This window comes from Crotalus tigris, unplaced genomic scaffold (assembly GCF_016545835.1).
Source record: "Crotalus tigris isolate CLP2741 ecotype Arizona unplaced genomic scaffold, ASM1654583v1 scf7180000017933.3771270, whole genome shotgun sequence".
Lineage (NCBI taxonomy): Eukaryota > Metazoa > Chordata > Lepidosauria > Squamata > Viperidae > Crotalus > Crotalus tigris.
This window is the reverse complement of record NW_024096726.1, coordinates 2,803,315-2,819,399: the sequence shown is the minus strand read 5'-3', so window position 1 is coordinate 2,819,399 and position 16,085 is coordinate 2,803,315. Positions and strand designations below refer to the sequence as shown.

Here is a 16,085-nt window from a genome sequence, read left to right as displayed (position 1 = left end):
GTACTTTCAATATAGGTAGTCCACCACTTACAACCACAATTGAGCCCAAAATGTCTGTTGCTAAGCAAGACAGTTGTTAAATGAGTTCTTTCCCCTTTTTACAACTTTTCTTGCCACAACTGTTAAGTGAATCACTGCAATTGTTCAGTTAGGAAAGCAGTTGTTAAATGCCCCCCCACTGACTTTGCTTGTCAGAAGGTCACAAAAGGTGATCAGATGAACCTGGGACACCGCAACCGTCACAAATATGATAGGGATGCTGCAATGGTTATAAGTATGAAAAACGGTCATAAATCACTTTTTTTAGTGCCATTGTAACTTTGAAGTAGGTAAGTAAGTAAGTTGAGAACTACCTGTATATGAGTAGTCTGGAAGCATCCATTTGATTAAAAGAAATGCAACAACATGTTTTAGCAGTGTGAAGATGCCAGTTATTAAGAGTTTTATGTCCCATTGAATTTTTGATAGACAGATCTTTAATAGAAATGCTGGTAGATTAAAGGAAATGGATTGTGTGCTAAGGGTGCAAAGTGTTCTGCATCCACCTATATGTAAGATAAGCAAATGATCAGCTTGTGCCAACATAATTTTTCTACTGTATATTTAGGGTTTCAGGACTCTTCTGCTGTAAGGAAATGTAACCATGTAGTTAAAAAAAACCCTAAATGCTTCCCATAACTAATATATTAGCAGCTTAACTAAAACAGTCTATAAAAATAGAGGGCAATATGTTCACAAGCTACTTGAAGCAATATTTTTATTATTCTATTGAAACTTTACAAATCTCACATTTTTTTTTGTTCTAAAGATCCCAGCTTCTACAGTCAGCAACGTCAAGCGCTGCACATTCTTGAGAAATTGAATTATTTGAAGTGACTGGTGAAAAAAAAGTGTTTAGGTTCCCCCATTTGTTTTCTTTAAAGCATTTAGCTAGGAGAAAACAAGATGCCAGATACAAGATGATTTTTTCATTTATTTTCACAGAATTAATAGAAATAAGCTATGCTGTTTATTTCCATAATATTATGGGCTCAGGTAGGAAGAGTGTATGTGTTAGGGAGAGTTTAGAAAATTATCATATAAACCAGAGACAAATGAGGGTGTCTTGTATTTTTTTAATATATTTATTAATCCTTGGTTAATTTTAATAGCATAGGAAAAGGAATATTATAAGTCATATACTGTATACTAGGCAGCCCCAGAGAAGATTCTGTAAAATAATTTAGATGTATTCATTAAATACAATATAATAGCAGCCTTCTATAATGCAGGCTACATAGAGATTTCCTCCGGCTTGAAGTACCCTGATCTTTAGTACACTTACAGGAGCAGACTTGCTCCAAAAAGTGTTTTAAAGAGACATATCTATAAGATACACATAAAAGAGGGTCTAAGATTAGAAACAATTTTCCCCCCAAGATATCTTTACCATGGTCTCCACATATCCAATGACCTCATGTTAACACCATTATGTGCAAAATGAGGTTGCAAAATCTCCCTGGGATGTGGCAACTCATGCTGATTACATCGAGATGGTGGTTGTGACTGAAATGATTTTTTCAATCCCAGTTTGACTTCAGCTGGATACAACTGATCCTGAGATTGGCTAGACCCTGTTGTATTTCCCTTGCCATTCACTGGAGTGGAAGAGTTCAGGTCCACCTTGCAAGTCTCCTCACTGGATTTGGGCAAGGATTTCAATAGATGGTTCAATAATCGTGCTCCAAGTGTCTTGTCCATCCAGTCACAGGTCAGGAGAAGGTTGTGGACTTCATGCATGCACTGAATATATCCCGTGCTGTACCTCTGCTGAGCTTCAAGACCCATTTTAGAATCTGCTAAATGAGGAAGAGAGATGCTTTCAATCATTTAATGCATAAAAACTCAAATCTGTTGAACTGGCTCTTTTCCCATAATAAATAACTTTAAATAACTTTAAATTCCTGTTTTGGATCATCTATCAGGATCCAATATTTGCAAATAGACATGAAATGGATAAAAAACCCCTAGATTATAATTATTCTTTTAGCTTAATACAAAGGAATTGTAGAATTTTTGGTGCTCTCTGAACTAGATTATTTGTTTACAGATGTTTCATTACCCAATGCCATGCACTGACTATGTTATCTAGTTGAGTAATGAAGTGTCTGCAAGCAAACAACCAAGCTCAGAGAGCAACAAGGACTGTACAATTCAGCACTGAGCTCCATATATTCTCTTCTATTGGAAACACTTATAAATGTATTTAAAAAAAACATTCTGAACCTATTATATGAAAATCTTTTTATGCAAGGAAAAGCTGTTACTTCTCCAGATAGCACATGAAAACCTTTTGAGGAACATTTAAATAGAGAAAGAACACTCTACCATATATATGATTATTATATATTACATAAACTCTACTGGCAGTGAATAGATAATGATCCCAGTAGGCACTGTCAGGCATGTAAAGAGTACCAATTAATAAAGAGAAAAGAGTTACAGGGTAAAGGCTTGATATATGGGTGCCCATTATACCAGACTCTTTTCAAACATTGGAAAAAAAAAACAATTCCAAACTTCTAAACTACCTTTACAAGGTGAATAGAGCAACTACATTAATGATCATATCATTGATACCGGTAAAGGAGATATAGAATAATCTGGCAAAGACCTTATTGGCTACCAAAGAGAAAAAAATGAAATTAAGAATAATTGAATGTATTAGTATCCAAGCCGTGTGTTGAAATTAAGTTCTGTGCAGACATGTGACAAGTGAAATTAGTTGCTAAATTCAATAGCTAAACAATGCCTCAATTTACTAGAAAGACTAAGACCCCATATGTCACTCTAACCAAAAGATTTTGGCAAATATCACTGGAAAATAAAATTAAAAAGGCACTCACTATCTCCAAAGCTATTTCATTTTAGCAAACTGTCCTTCAGAGCACACAGGGCCCTGCTATGTTCCAAAGATTTATACATAAAATCCTGGCAAGGGAAAATATATAAAGCCTACAGTGATGATCTACTGATCTTCTTTTGGAACAGCTAAATCCCAGATGTGTAGACTACTCTTTGCTAACTTTTGTTTTCAGAGCACAATTAAAATATGATTCTTCACATTTTTTTTATATCTTGGAAGAAATAAGATTGTGCTATCCCAAATGGTGGTAGATCAAATTGTTTGCTTTGAGTTGTATTAATTGTTTTTTGTTTTTTGTTATATTTAAAGCTACAATAATAGTAAGGCTACTTAGAGCTTCAGAAAGGCATATACTTTGTAGTAATAAACCAATGAAGTTATACTGTATGTAGTTTAACTTGAGAAGAACTTCCAGGCACATACAGTAATTATTTAAATTATATAAAGGTGCTTAGAATAAAACTGGCCAAATGTTGCCTAGAATATCAAGAGTGAAATATCTAGGGTTCCTAGTAGGAAATAGGAGTTTCCTAAATTCAAACTAAGGAAACCTAAAGTCATCCACAAACTAAGAAAATCTTTTCTAGGCTAACTGGATATTCCATCTGGTTATTCCACTCAGGCTTATATCTTACTGACCAATCTGAAAACAAGGACTAAAAGAGATAGGGAGATTCCAGAGTTTCAAAAAGCATTTGACGATTTAAGAGTTCATGTTAGAGCCCTATTCTTAAGGGGTCTAACTCTGACTGAACTTTCTCTGGAAGTAGCCATTTCTGATGTAAGACACAAGGCAGTGTCAATACAAATGGATAAGGACAGAGATTGTCCTTGTGGTTTATCCAGGGCTTTTTTTCTCATAGAACGCCCAGAAGTTCTGGCACCATTTTGGGATGGAACCTTGTAGGGTAGGCAAGGTGGGTTGTATGACATGTGTGAGTTCTGGCACCTTTTTTTTTTTTTTTTTAAGAAAAAAAGCACTGGGTTTATCTATGTACCAAAGAAGCTCACACCCTGACAACAATCAAATAGTATGATACAGTAAAACATATCTATTCTCACATGAATTATTGAAGTATGAGGTTTTCTTATGGAAGAGAGAATGCCATATACTACAGAGCCACATTAAGCAAGGCAGCTCAAATGTAGCATCTTTAGCTGCAGTAGAAGAGGATTTGAAAGAGAATGGGCTGCTCTTTCACCCAGAATTATGGTGCTAGCAGGAAGTCTGGCTTGCAGCCTGATGACAGCCAACAGCTCCAAGGAAATCAAAGGCTTGTAGTAACTAAAATCAAGAACACACATAGTGCCAGGCTAGGCGGGGGCAAGTAATTCAAGGACCCTAGCAGGAGGCACAGATTGGGCCTCAGCCCACACTGAAGTTCAGAAAATTAAAGGATCCAGAAAGGGTTAATTAAGTTGTGAAATAAAGGCTAAGGCACATGGGTAATCTGGCTGAAACAGTAACAGGCATTGTGTTGGTAAGACAGTATTATGACATTAACTCTGAAGAACACACTGTATCCTCTGAACCAGGGCTGTCAAACTCAATTTCACTGAGGACTGCATCAGCACTGCGGTTGCCCTGGGGGTGTGTGTGTGTGTGTATGGCCAGAGTGGGAGCAGCCTAATGGGTGGGTGTGGCCAGTTCTACATCATTCGTGTTAAGGGGGCCTGTGGGGGCCTGGGCAGGAATGGGACAGATCTGAGGGTCTCTGACAGAAGGGGGTGGGACCGGGGCAAGTGCCAAGGCATGGTCCACTGGGGCAAGTGCCAAGATGGCCACCACAAAATTGTACATTGGCTCCCGGTTGGCCAGGGCCAGGGCCAAGGCGGCCGTTCCCTCACTGTTTCCAGGATGGCTTCGCGGGCCACATGAAACCACTTTGCGGGCCTCATCTGGCTCCCGGGCCTTGTGTTTGACATGCCTGCTCTGAACAATGAGAAAAGGGGGAGAGGGTCAGGGAGGTTTATATCTAAGAATCTTGAACCCAATAAAATTCAAAAACTATTTGTGTGCACATCTCTGGTCAATTCCCAAATAACCATGTTATGTCATCATTTTATACAATGTACAACTTCACTGAAGCTAAATATATACATACCTTGTTTCTTCTCCCTCTCCCTCTCCCAATCTCATTCCTGCTTCATTATTTCTTTGAATAACTTTGCCAAGCTATTAAGCTGGGTTTCATATACAAAACAGGAGCAGCTGCAGTCAATATATAGGTACAGAACATCAACTCACCTATATTTCTGCTGTGTTGGATATTCTGTAGATGTTTTACTGTCATTTCCAAGATATCTGCTTTTTCAAGTTTTGACTGCTATTTTAAAATAAAATAACAAGAATTATTATCATATCCTATTTGAAAGCAGCTGAAAAATGAAATACAGATGGATATAAGGAAACGTGGGAGCAGAAAAATGTTAAAAATCTTATGCTTACATCAAGCCGAAAGGCTCCAACAACTGTTTCCTTGAGCTGGTCCAAACAATTGTTAATCCTCTCTCTTCGTTTCCTTTCAATCAAAGGTTTTCTTAGCTGAAATAATTAAAAGAGAATATTAGGAATGGCTTTCTTGACTTTATACAGGCCTTTAGATTTTTTTTCTAATGCAGATTCTTTTATCATACAATGGAACAACATATATGGGAACTATCAGACAATCTTTATGATCAGCATTTAAATAATTACAATTATGGAACATTTTCTGCAAGGCACATCCACATATATAGTGCAGGTTTAGATTGATCCAGTCAAATAAACAGATAGTATAATCCTATGCATATATATTCAAATTAAGTCTTAACTTTAGTCAATGGAGCATATTTTCAGATCAATCTATATTGGGTTTCTAATAATCTCATTATCAAGAAAATGGTTTGTGAGTGTAACAGGCACTTCTAAAATTTAGAAGTATAATTTGCTTTTCCTTTATCTCATGTAATATCAAATTTTATTAATAGATTTGTATTCTTGGCTACTCCTTTCATTCACCCATCCTAATTAGCCCTAAAGAGATTTAAGCTATTTTAATGAAAACCTTAATAGGCAGATTATCCAAGCCAGCTATGCCCTGTGCTTTTTATTTTTCTAACAATATATATTTCAGTTTAGCACTGTCCACAAATGTAGTCTGCTTTTATATACTCGTATTTTTCTGCTGCATCCTACAGCTGAAGACAAACTGTTATATTGTATATTAAATACATCAGTATATATAAATAGATTGATTCACCCTCAGCACTTTTGCACATACAATATTTTTTACCTCGGTTTGTCTACTTGCTATATGCACTTTTAGATTTCATTTCTGTCAAGGGTTGGAGATAAGTAATTACCTATTATAAGGAAATAATTCTTGAAAAAGCAAAGAAACACATCTAGATAGTATACCTATGCAGACAGTTTTTTAACAACCCCACAGAGCCACTGAAAAAGTATGGCACCCTTACTTTATCCCTTCAGAGATGGCAAGTTTCTTATAGTGAATTTATTTATAAAATAATGCATACCTTCCTTTCCTCTTTGGTATTAGAAAGTTTCTGCCCACAGCTGGCTAGGGTTGTAGCTGTCATTGTAGTCCTGCAGGCCTGCCTGAAGGCTTAGGGGAGAAAAAGGAGAAAGCCCTATAGCAACTGGCTTCTCCCGTTGTCTTCTGGAGCATTCTCTGTCATGAGAGCTGCACTCTGCTAGCATTTATAGCTGGATATTAGCATGTGAATGAGGAAATTGCTTAGCTGGTCTCCTTTTCCCACAGAAGGGGTTGAGGCCAGAGGCTTGTGACATCAATCAAGGCTGACAGGTCACTACTTATCAATGGCCAGATCACACACACAGTGTCTAAAGAGCGACAGATGTCCAGCTTCATGAAAGCTTTGCTTGGTAGAAATCTTTTGTTTAAGGAGGCAGAAAACAAGTGCCAGAGATTATTTTGCTCCCTTTTCAATCAGCATTGATTCCCAGGGGAAAAAAATATCAATAATCTAAACCATAACCCAACTGAGAAATATCTGGGCTACTGAGGTTAATGGATATATTAGCTTTGTATATGGATCTTTCTTGGTTCACCTATTTTCTGCCCTTTGGAAGGTTGAAGAAGCTACATGATGTTCCTTTTTCTACTCATTCTAGAAATAGACTTTCTGATTCATTATAAAACTATGATGGAAAAGTTATTGTTGCCACAGAAAAGGTTGGGGAACTCAACCTGGAATTTTTCTGTAATAATAATAATTTATAAATAGGATGCGCACTCCAAAATCTAACAACAGACTTAATAATTAGTGTCATGTATCAGTAGCCTTAAAGGTGACTTCAGGATGATCAGTCCTAGGAATGTTTATTTTAGATAAGTTTCATTGTGAACATCAGTTTCTTAGGAATATCATCATCAACATCATCATCATCAGAGTTTGAGGGGACTTTGGAGGTCTTCTCGTCTAATCCCCTGATCAATATGTACTAGCTCTAGGTAAAATATATATTGTTGTTTTAAATTGTATCCAATCTTTAAAGTTGAATGCACCATAAAATAATCTTAAAAACAAAACTTACTTTGAAGAAATTATGGTAAAGCAAGAAAGAAATAGTTAACTCTTTTCCAATTCATTAAAACACATCTTAATTAACACAACAGATTTCAGGACAGTGGCAATCCTGTATGTAATTATTTGATGTCTTGTATCAAGGAAGGTTACATAATATGAGTTTCTATCTGCTAACATCATGGCTCCATATTGTATAAAAATATATTGATTTTCTTGGATAAATATATTCTGCAAATCACTTCTCTGATCTATAGGTTTAACATTAACAAGTATAATTCTAACTTTAGAAGATTGAATTTGAAAATGCCCGTTGGAAAAAGAATTTTAAAAAAGTATTAAGAAAGAATGAGAAATGTGACATTGATTTTCTATCTTAGGGAAGTTTTGTTTTATATGACAAAATATCACTAATGGCAATTTTTTTACATAGAGTTATTAATTCTTGCACTTTTGATACAATCAATTAATCCAGAATTTCAAAAAAAAAAATTTTTTTTCCTTTTTTTTTTTTTTGCTTCATGCAAACATGTAATACCTCTTCCATCCTGGAGAAGGATGGTGGGGCCTTTACATTTTTCTGGCTCACTTCACATCACTAGATATAATCAATATTTCTTCAACCTCAGAAAATAGCAGAGAGGAAATTACTGTAACTCTTGGTGATCCAGGAGCTCATCTTGAGTTAACCATATTACCTATAATTTATAGAAGAAGAAAGGCCTGAGAAATTTCAGCATGTGGTTTTGTTTTCGACTTGCTGAAAAATAGATTATGACTACAGTGCTATAAGATATATCTTTTGTATTTGGGAGTAATATTTCTTCAGAATCAGGAACAAGGAAAACTATCTTAGATAGAATTACTTCTGTTGAGAAACATATAATGGTTCAGTGACTTTCCAATCTAAATAACTTGGCACTAATTCAAAGTCAAGAAGTCCATGGTGGAAAGATCATTGTGAAAACTGGTTTTTTTTGGCCACATGAAATTTGCTCAATGACTATTGTTAAGTCAATGTTTATTACGGTCAGAGACCAGAGATAGAGACCAGAGCAAGTTAAAAACACTCAAGGAATATCCAGTTAAAAATTAGAATAAAATAATAAATAACAGATAAAATCTATATTAAAATCACAATTTGGCATCCAATCTGTTAATTACACAGGAGCAAATCACAGCATGGCCTACCTATACTATAATATCAATCCTTAAACTGTGAGGCCTGTAGGAATGACTATTGAAAGGTACATGCTCTTTTTCTTCTTCTTAGCATTATTCCTGTGCTATGGCAGGGTCTGCTTTTTGGCAAAGCTGTCTCTATTTGGGTTGATCCAGGGTGTTTTCAGGGGCAATGCCCACGTAAATGTACATTTCTGAAAAATATTAAAATAACAGCAATTCAAACTTAGTTTAACTTGCACAATTTCAACAAACCATTGTTTTGTTTGGCTATTGTAATCTACAACTTCATTTATATTGTGTGTAGTGTTGTGTCAATATATTGGAATTACAACTGGAATAATTTAAAAGCTTCTTATGGACATGGATTTTTAATGTTATCAGGGTATGGGACTTTTATTTAGAAACACATTTTTGTCTGTTATTTATTTTAGTTCCAATAAAGATCTAATCTAGTATTATTTCTGCATCCAGAAGAGAAACTTTGGGCTACTGACTACTAATGACATCATAGTGCTATGTGGCTGAGCTGCCACATACAGTAATAGTATGTGGTACATTTTTTACCCCTATTTGACTTAGCAGAATTGCTTGGATTCACAAGGAGTTTTTGATTGATGTGCCATACCAAGGCATGAATCACGGCTCACAACCTATACTAATTGAGCTCCCTAATCATACTAAATCAAAACCAAACAAACTATTAAAAAAACTTTCAACTTTGCAAGTTCAGTCCAAACTATAAAATTCCAATATATCTGTTAAATTAAAAAAAAAGAAGAAGATATATCCAGTTAAAAATCTCCCATGCATCTACTGTGTCCCTTATTGCTGTATAGGCTGCATGAGTCCAAATATGTTACTTTTGTAGGTCAAGATATGTTAACCCATGTGATTACTATTTTTCCATAAGAATTTATTCATATATTGGAGGAACTATAGAATGATATTGAATATCTTTAGCTGGAGATTATTTTTTTATTTTGCATTTATGGATAGTATTGAAATTTTGAAAACTGTGTAATTATTCTCATTCAGGCAAAGTATGACATTTGTCTGTATAACTGAGTGGGAAATAGGAGTGCAAGTGCAAATATGTCAGCATGTTATTCAAGAGTCTACTCTGTGATTTGCTTTCTTCTCCTTTTTATGTTGCTCAATGCTAGGTTTTTTAAAAAGAAAAAGAAAAAGCCTTGAACTGCAAAGCTGTCCTTTTTTTCTGAATTTCCTAAAGCAGTGGAAGATTCATCTTAATTCTCCTTCCTGTTTTTCAGTATGTGTGAATATTTCATATATTTTAAAAGAAAACAGCATTAACATCTGTTCCTACACTTTTTTAAGATGACAAGAAAAGGAGGCTTGAAACTAGAAGACAAAAAAAAGGCAGATGTTAGTGAATCCCCTTCAAGGCAGATGTCTATTTTTTTTTCCTAAGAAAAAATGCTTTAAAAATCAGGTTTAAGAATTCATAGGACACGCGACTGCTCAGCTTGTGGAGGGATGTGGGAAAACTCTAATTCACAAAGAACTTATTCAAACCAACCTAATAGCCATGAAGACTCTAATCATCAGCAGGAAAATAGACAGCAAGTCCACCAAAGAGGCCAGTAGAGAAAATTAACCCTTTCTGATTTGGTATGTAAAATAAAGATAGAATTCTCATAGTTGGCCATTCTCATATCACATAGCTGCCTTGCCAAAGAATTCTGTTTACCATATTAATCTATGCAATGCTCAAACTTCTGGGTTAATGATTATGATTTACAGAGGGTTCAAATCAATCAGATTTTTTAAAAAAATATTGTACAAAATGAGTATATGTCAGGACTCAAAGGAGCATTTGTTCTTTACCTCAGGTATAAAGAACATTGTATAGGAAATTAACCTATGAATATCCTCGTCCACTTAAGGAGTTTACTAAAGAGGGACCACAGTTCTTTAAATCAAGGATTCTTCATTTTCTCCTTATATTGGAATAGATACCCCAAGATGTTAGGATCCCATAAGAGCTTTCATGTCAAGCATGCTTGAGCAGTTCAAGCAGCTAAGAAGTTTATTCCTGTTGACTATGGACTGCTTTTAATCTTAGTTCCATAAAAGTCAGGATTTGTGCAGTACTACATTAGTGGGGGAGGAGGGGATGCGAATTAAATTAGCAGTAGACAATGAGAAGTTAGCAGTAGACAATGAGAATTAGCAGTAGACAATGAGAAGTGTCAATACTTATTGAGAAGAATGCAGTCAAGCGGGCTCTGAGATGAGCAACAAGAAAAATATGAATGGATGGGGTGGAGAAATTCTGGTGTTCCAGAAGATGGTACTGAATGCAACTCCCTCCCTTACTATTGACAAGCTACTTGGATCTGTTTGGTGTCAAGGATCAATAATCTCTTAAGAGTGATAAGTCTCTCTCCTTCTCTCTCTCTCTTTCTCCCCTTCCCCTTTCTCTGTGGAGAGAGAAAGAGAGAGGGAAGGAAGGAGGAGAGGGAAATAGAGAGAATGTGTTTACAAGAAATAACAATAATTCTGTTCAGTTTCAGAATTCCTTAGGAAACATTACTTTAAGTGGGATTGAAAAATGAGTAGCTGTGAGAAAAGTCTGTCAGCGCTTAATAACTTTTCAAGCATAGAGAAAGTTGACTTATTGAAAATGATGAATCCATAGTTTCCTTTTCATATTACTCATTAATTGCAAACAGGATGATTGTTTTTTAAAAAGAATCTACCTATATAAAAATATTTAATGATAAATTTTATCTTTTCCAGGCTCAAACACCCAGAGTGGTTTGGTCACCAGAATTTTTTCCTCATAATAATCCATGAAGTAGACTGAAATAAAACATCTGTGATTTCATGAAATGCTTACTCATGTTTAATTAAACTATATTTTATATCATAAACTAATTCTGAGAATATAACACACTTGCCACAAAAGCTAGATTCATACAACACACTTAGACATGTGTCATTAATGTGTGACTTAGTATGATGTGTGCAATCCAGTGGAGTAGTCAACATCTCTCCCTCCCCATTTCTAATTAAAAACTATATTTTTATTGTTATTGTTATTAGAGTTATTTATTTTTACGGTTTTATTACTTTCAATGTTGTAAGCGGCCCAGAATTCATTGTGTTTATTATTTATTAAATTTATTTGCCACCTGTCTTGCCACAGGTGGCAAATAAATTTAATATATAATAAACAAAATAAATAAATATTCAATTTTACATATTGAATCTGCATTTTTCCTTTGGCCACATTAAATAAATGATACTAACCTGTAAGTTAGCTTTAGCTTCGTGTTTTCAGTGAAATCACTATAGTTATTAACTTACATTCTGTATTCATTTTATCATTGTGTCTTATTCAATACATCATAGTTAAACCAAACATGGTTTCATGTGATTTGTGAATCCAACCGTTATGGTTTATATATTAAGAGATAATAATAATTAAAGTAAGGCATGAACCAGCAATTATTCTTAATAGCCTTCTATAAGTGACCTGTGCATAGGGGTTAGCAGCATAGGTGCATAAGAGTTTCCACAACTATTCCTGTAAGAGAATCATTAAAGCAAAGTAATGTTCTAAAGCATGGGTGTCAAACTCACCATGTCATGTCACGTGATGTGTCATATCGCAACTCTTTTGCATTGCCGGCAATGGGGTGGGCGCGGCTTCAGTATGATGAAACCGGCCTGTGGACCGGCAGTTTGACACCCCTGCTCTAGAGCTTGGTATAGTCCTATTTGTATTTAGTCACTGAACTATAGTAGCCTAGTTTATATGAAGTTTCTATTTAAGCTGCAGCTTTAATGTTTGGAATGGAACTAAATTAAATTTGTGAAACATACTACAAGAAGTAGTAGTGTTACAGTATAATAAACAATACGGCAATAAACAATAAACAAAACCTTCCAAATGCATGGTTGATACTGGTACTATTACAGGAACAGTTGGACAGCTTTTGAAATAACTAAGGGAACTACTGTCTGCTTCTATGAGCTAACATGAAGATACAATAGCTTAGCATAACCACTTCTCAAAATCTGGGCAATCCTCAGATGTATAAGATCTAAATCTCAACAATAAGCATATTAGTTGGAAATTTTGTGGATTACTGATGACTTACATGGAGTGTCCCCAAGTTGTAAAATGGTACCTTTAAGTGTATCCTGCTATGTACTTTGACTTTAACTTTTCCCAGTGCTACATTTTTGGAACAGTCCTTTTAACTAGTGTTTCAGACTGTTGTAGATCAGTGAATAAACATCCTGTATCAAGATGTTCCTTTTACTGTATTAAAATAATATTTTAAAAATTGAAGTTATACAAAACCAGAAAAATGTCATGCCATTAATAGAGATGTATTCATAAACAGGACATGTTTCTGTTATGTGAAAGAAAGAGAATAGTTAGGCATGCTAAAATAAAATTAAAGTGTAAGGTTAAAAAAAACATACTAATTTGGAAAAAAAAGATAATGTTATAATATCTGAGATCTTATACTAGTATTTATATTTTACACAAAATAGATGCAGCCATATGCTTAACTATATGTCAATCTACTGATTTGAAAATTCTAAATTATACTTTGTAAAAATCTTCCAGTACATCACATAGGATATAAAACAATGTATTTTATGTAGTCTAGTCAGACAAACCAAACTGGCAGTGAACCACTTTCTGTAGTTTCATCACAGATCACCGATCATAGCCACTGGATCAAATGGTTAGGCTCTGGTACCAGGAAATGATAGGGTTAAGTAGGGGGAGGCCAACTGCTGGCTGAAGGCAGGTGGTAGGCCTGTATCTGCACAGTACAAGGCTATTTGTATCTGAATGCATAAAATCTTTTAGAGTAGTAAATGCAACCATAAATCAGGATTTTAAAAAGAGACAAACTCTCATCCCATCCAGACAGTCCTTCGGGCAATGTGTTTACACAAAGAGCAAAGGCTTTTTTACAGCATTAGGAAAACAAGGCAGATGCAGATGCAGTTTGAGCCAAAGAGATTTGGGATGAACAGTCAAATTACATCTGGTCAAAGTTAAACACAAAATCATTGTAGATTTCAGTGGGAAAAAAGGAATATACTGTAGTGATAAGGAACCATCCCACAACTCTGCTTTGTTTGATCTTTTTAAATATTGATAAGAAACTGCATAGAACTCAACTGAAGGATTGGATCATTTGGTCCAGTGCTCCCTGCTGATAGTAGGTATCTAGAAGCCTTAAAGAAGGGTCTTACTCTGCCTACTGACCTGAAGATAAATCTCAGATATTCTGCTTGTATGACAGGACTTTGCTAATAGGTCATTTCTCCCTGGCTTATAGTTTGGTTTGGGGATGATTAATAGCCATGGCATTTCTTTACATATCTTCACAATAGGCTATGTTCTTTGTTCTTTGCACATATTTTCTTTTAAAAAATTAAATAAACTCACTTCACCCTACTTACAATTCCTGATAAATTTACTGGTAATCTTAAATATTTTTTTTAAAAAATAAAAAGAACAAAGTAATAAAAGAGTCAAATAAGGCACAATTCTTGTATAATAATCCTTTGGTCCCTAGGAATATAGATATGGATTTCTGACACTATAGATATCGTGTTCTGAAGTTGGAATCTGACTTAGAGGGTGAACACTAATACCAGATTCCTGCTTCTTCTTCTGAAGTTGGCTCCTTCCAATATTGGTAGAATCTAATAATGTAGTGAAAAATCACTGAAGTGGGTGGGGTTGAGTTGGACAGGGGCTGGAGATGCTTTGAATCCAGATTTTACACCCCCCTCCATTTTTACATCTTTTGTGGGTAGGTGTGGAGTGAGAGAACTAAACCAACCTTTAAAGTTATATCAAGGGTTTCTCTTATATTTGTTTGTGGTTATATAAATTCTGGTGTGTGAATGAATTAGTTAACAAAGCATGATATATCAACAGTGTGCTGAATATACTAAATGATACACAGTATTACATTGCACGCACTGTCTTGGGGTTTCTTAATTTGGTTTTATTTCTGAATCAGATAACTTTTGCAAAATTCGTAAGCTGCTAGATTCAGCCTACTTATTAGGACCTTTGTCAAACAAACAAACAAAAATCCCACTAGTCTTACCTCACTTGACCAGATTTTTCAGTCTGCTGCTCTCCCAAAACTAACCATACTCTGAAAAGACCATGGTATCTAAGAATTAAGGAAACAGTGCCATTTGGAGAGTGGCAAGTAAGAAAAGCTAAAGGTCAGAGAAAGCCACAATAGTAGGTTCAAAATATATGAAAAGGGACATCACTTAATAATAACCATAGCCTAAGTTCTTAGGATATTAAAATCCAAAAGCAGCCTTATGGAATGAATCCAGTAACATATAGGTAGTCCTTGACTTACAACAGTTCATTTAGTAACCATTCAACATTACAACAGCATTGAAAAGTGACTTACAACCATTGTTTACACTTACAACTGTTGCAGCATCCCCATGGTCATGTAATCAAAATTTGGATGCTTGGCAACTGACTCATATTTATGTGGCTTGCAGAGTCCTGGGCTCATACGATTACCTTTTGAGAGCTTCTGACAAGCAAAGTCAATAGGGAAGCCAAATTTACTTAACAACCGTATTATTAACAACTACAGTGATTCACTTAAAAACTGTGGCAAGAAAAGTCATAAAATAGGGAAAAATTCACTTAACATATGTTTTGCTTAGCAACAGAAATTTTGGGCTCAGTTATGGTCATTAAGTCAAGGACTATCTCTATAGGAAGCCTCTCCTAATAACAAAGAATTAGTATGATAAGATCATGTGTTAATTCCCTGATCATGAATTTATAACTTTAGAGTAGTTCTATAGTGGTTCCAGTCATCAAGGTATACAAAAGCAATGTGGTATATTTCAGCTACCACTCAGCACTTTGTGACCAGATCTCTAGGCCAAATTATTTATGAAATGAAATGAGAAGTATGGTGGAAGACATCTTCCCCTGGCCCAGGTTCTTAATAAAAGTCATCCAATGTTTTTTATTACTTGCAGGTAGTCTTACCTAATATGAAAACTAGGGCTTAGCTAAATAGATGTAATTTCTCGCTGAAGCTGACCTTTCTCCCATAAGGCTTGGCTCTGACATTATCAAACTCTTTTCTGGAAGCAAGAGGTAGAACAGATACTGCTACAAGTGTATGTTTTCTCCTCAGATATTATTGAGAATAAGCAAAGGGCATGAGAGGCAGGAAGACAAAGGCAGGATTTTTGTAAATGAGGTACTGTAGATAAAAGCTGGTTGCATAACCCTCAATCAGTCTGATACTTCAAACAATTTTCCCCCCAAATGTAACCAGTAGCATTTTAGCCTGTTTTAATATTCTACCTTCAGCAATCCTTAAGGAAGATATAAGAATACATTATGTTTGCAATAGTGGTGAACACTCACCCCAATACATTA

At 35.2% G+C, this 16,085-nt stretch overlaps 1 protein-coding gene across 3 annotated transcripts; it reads right to left on the bottom strand.

Annotated features, from left to right (window-relative positions):
- Nucleotides 1-980: 980 nt before the first annotated feature.
- On the bottom strand, nt 981-7,345 carry LOC120308503 (transcription cofactor HES-6-like). 3 transcript variants are annotated; one of them, XM_039344657.1, is made up of 4 exons: nt 6,425-7,345; nt 5,355-5,450; nt 5,154-5,229; nt 981-1,838 (listed from the first exon to the last, which is right to left on the bottom strand). In XM_039344657.1, exons 1-4 carry the CDS (start codon nt 6,485-6,487, stop codon nt 1,426-1,428), a joined length of 648 nt encoding a protein of 215 aa, XP_039200591.1. In that variant the 5' UTR covers nt 6,488-7,345; the 3' UTR covers nt 981-1,425. The 3 variants fall into 3 exon arrangements, with proteins under 3 accessions (XP_039200591.1, XP_039200590.1, XP_039200589.1); XM_039344656.1 differs by having other exon boundaries at nt 982-1,835; nt 5,154-5,232; nt 6,425-7,338; XM_039344655.1 differs by having other exon boundaries at nt 983-1,838; nt 5,154-5,232; nt 6,425-7,337.
- Nucleotides 7,346-16,085: the final 8,740 nt, after the last annotated feature.

What these genes read in the sequence shown, in the direction of transcription:
- LOC120308503 (XM_039344655.1), bottom strand. Translation starts at nt 6,487, where the DNA reads ATGACAGCTACAACCCTAGCCAGCTGTGGGCAGAAACTTTCTAATACC. An exon ending in ATACCAAAGAGGAAAGGAAG is followed by an intron (nt 5,451 to 6,424) that starts GTATGCATTATT and finishes TAATTATTTCAG; the next exon opens with CTAAGAAAACCTTTGATTGA. An exon ending in CCAACACAGCAGAAATATAG is followed by an intron (nt 1,839 to 5,153) that starts GTGAGTTGATGT and finishes TTCCTCATTTAG; the next exon opens with CAGATTCTAAAATGGGTCTT.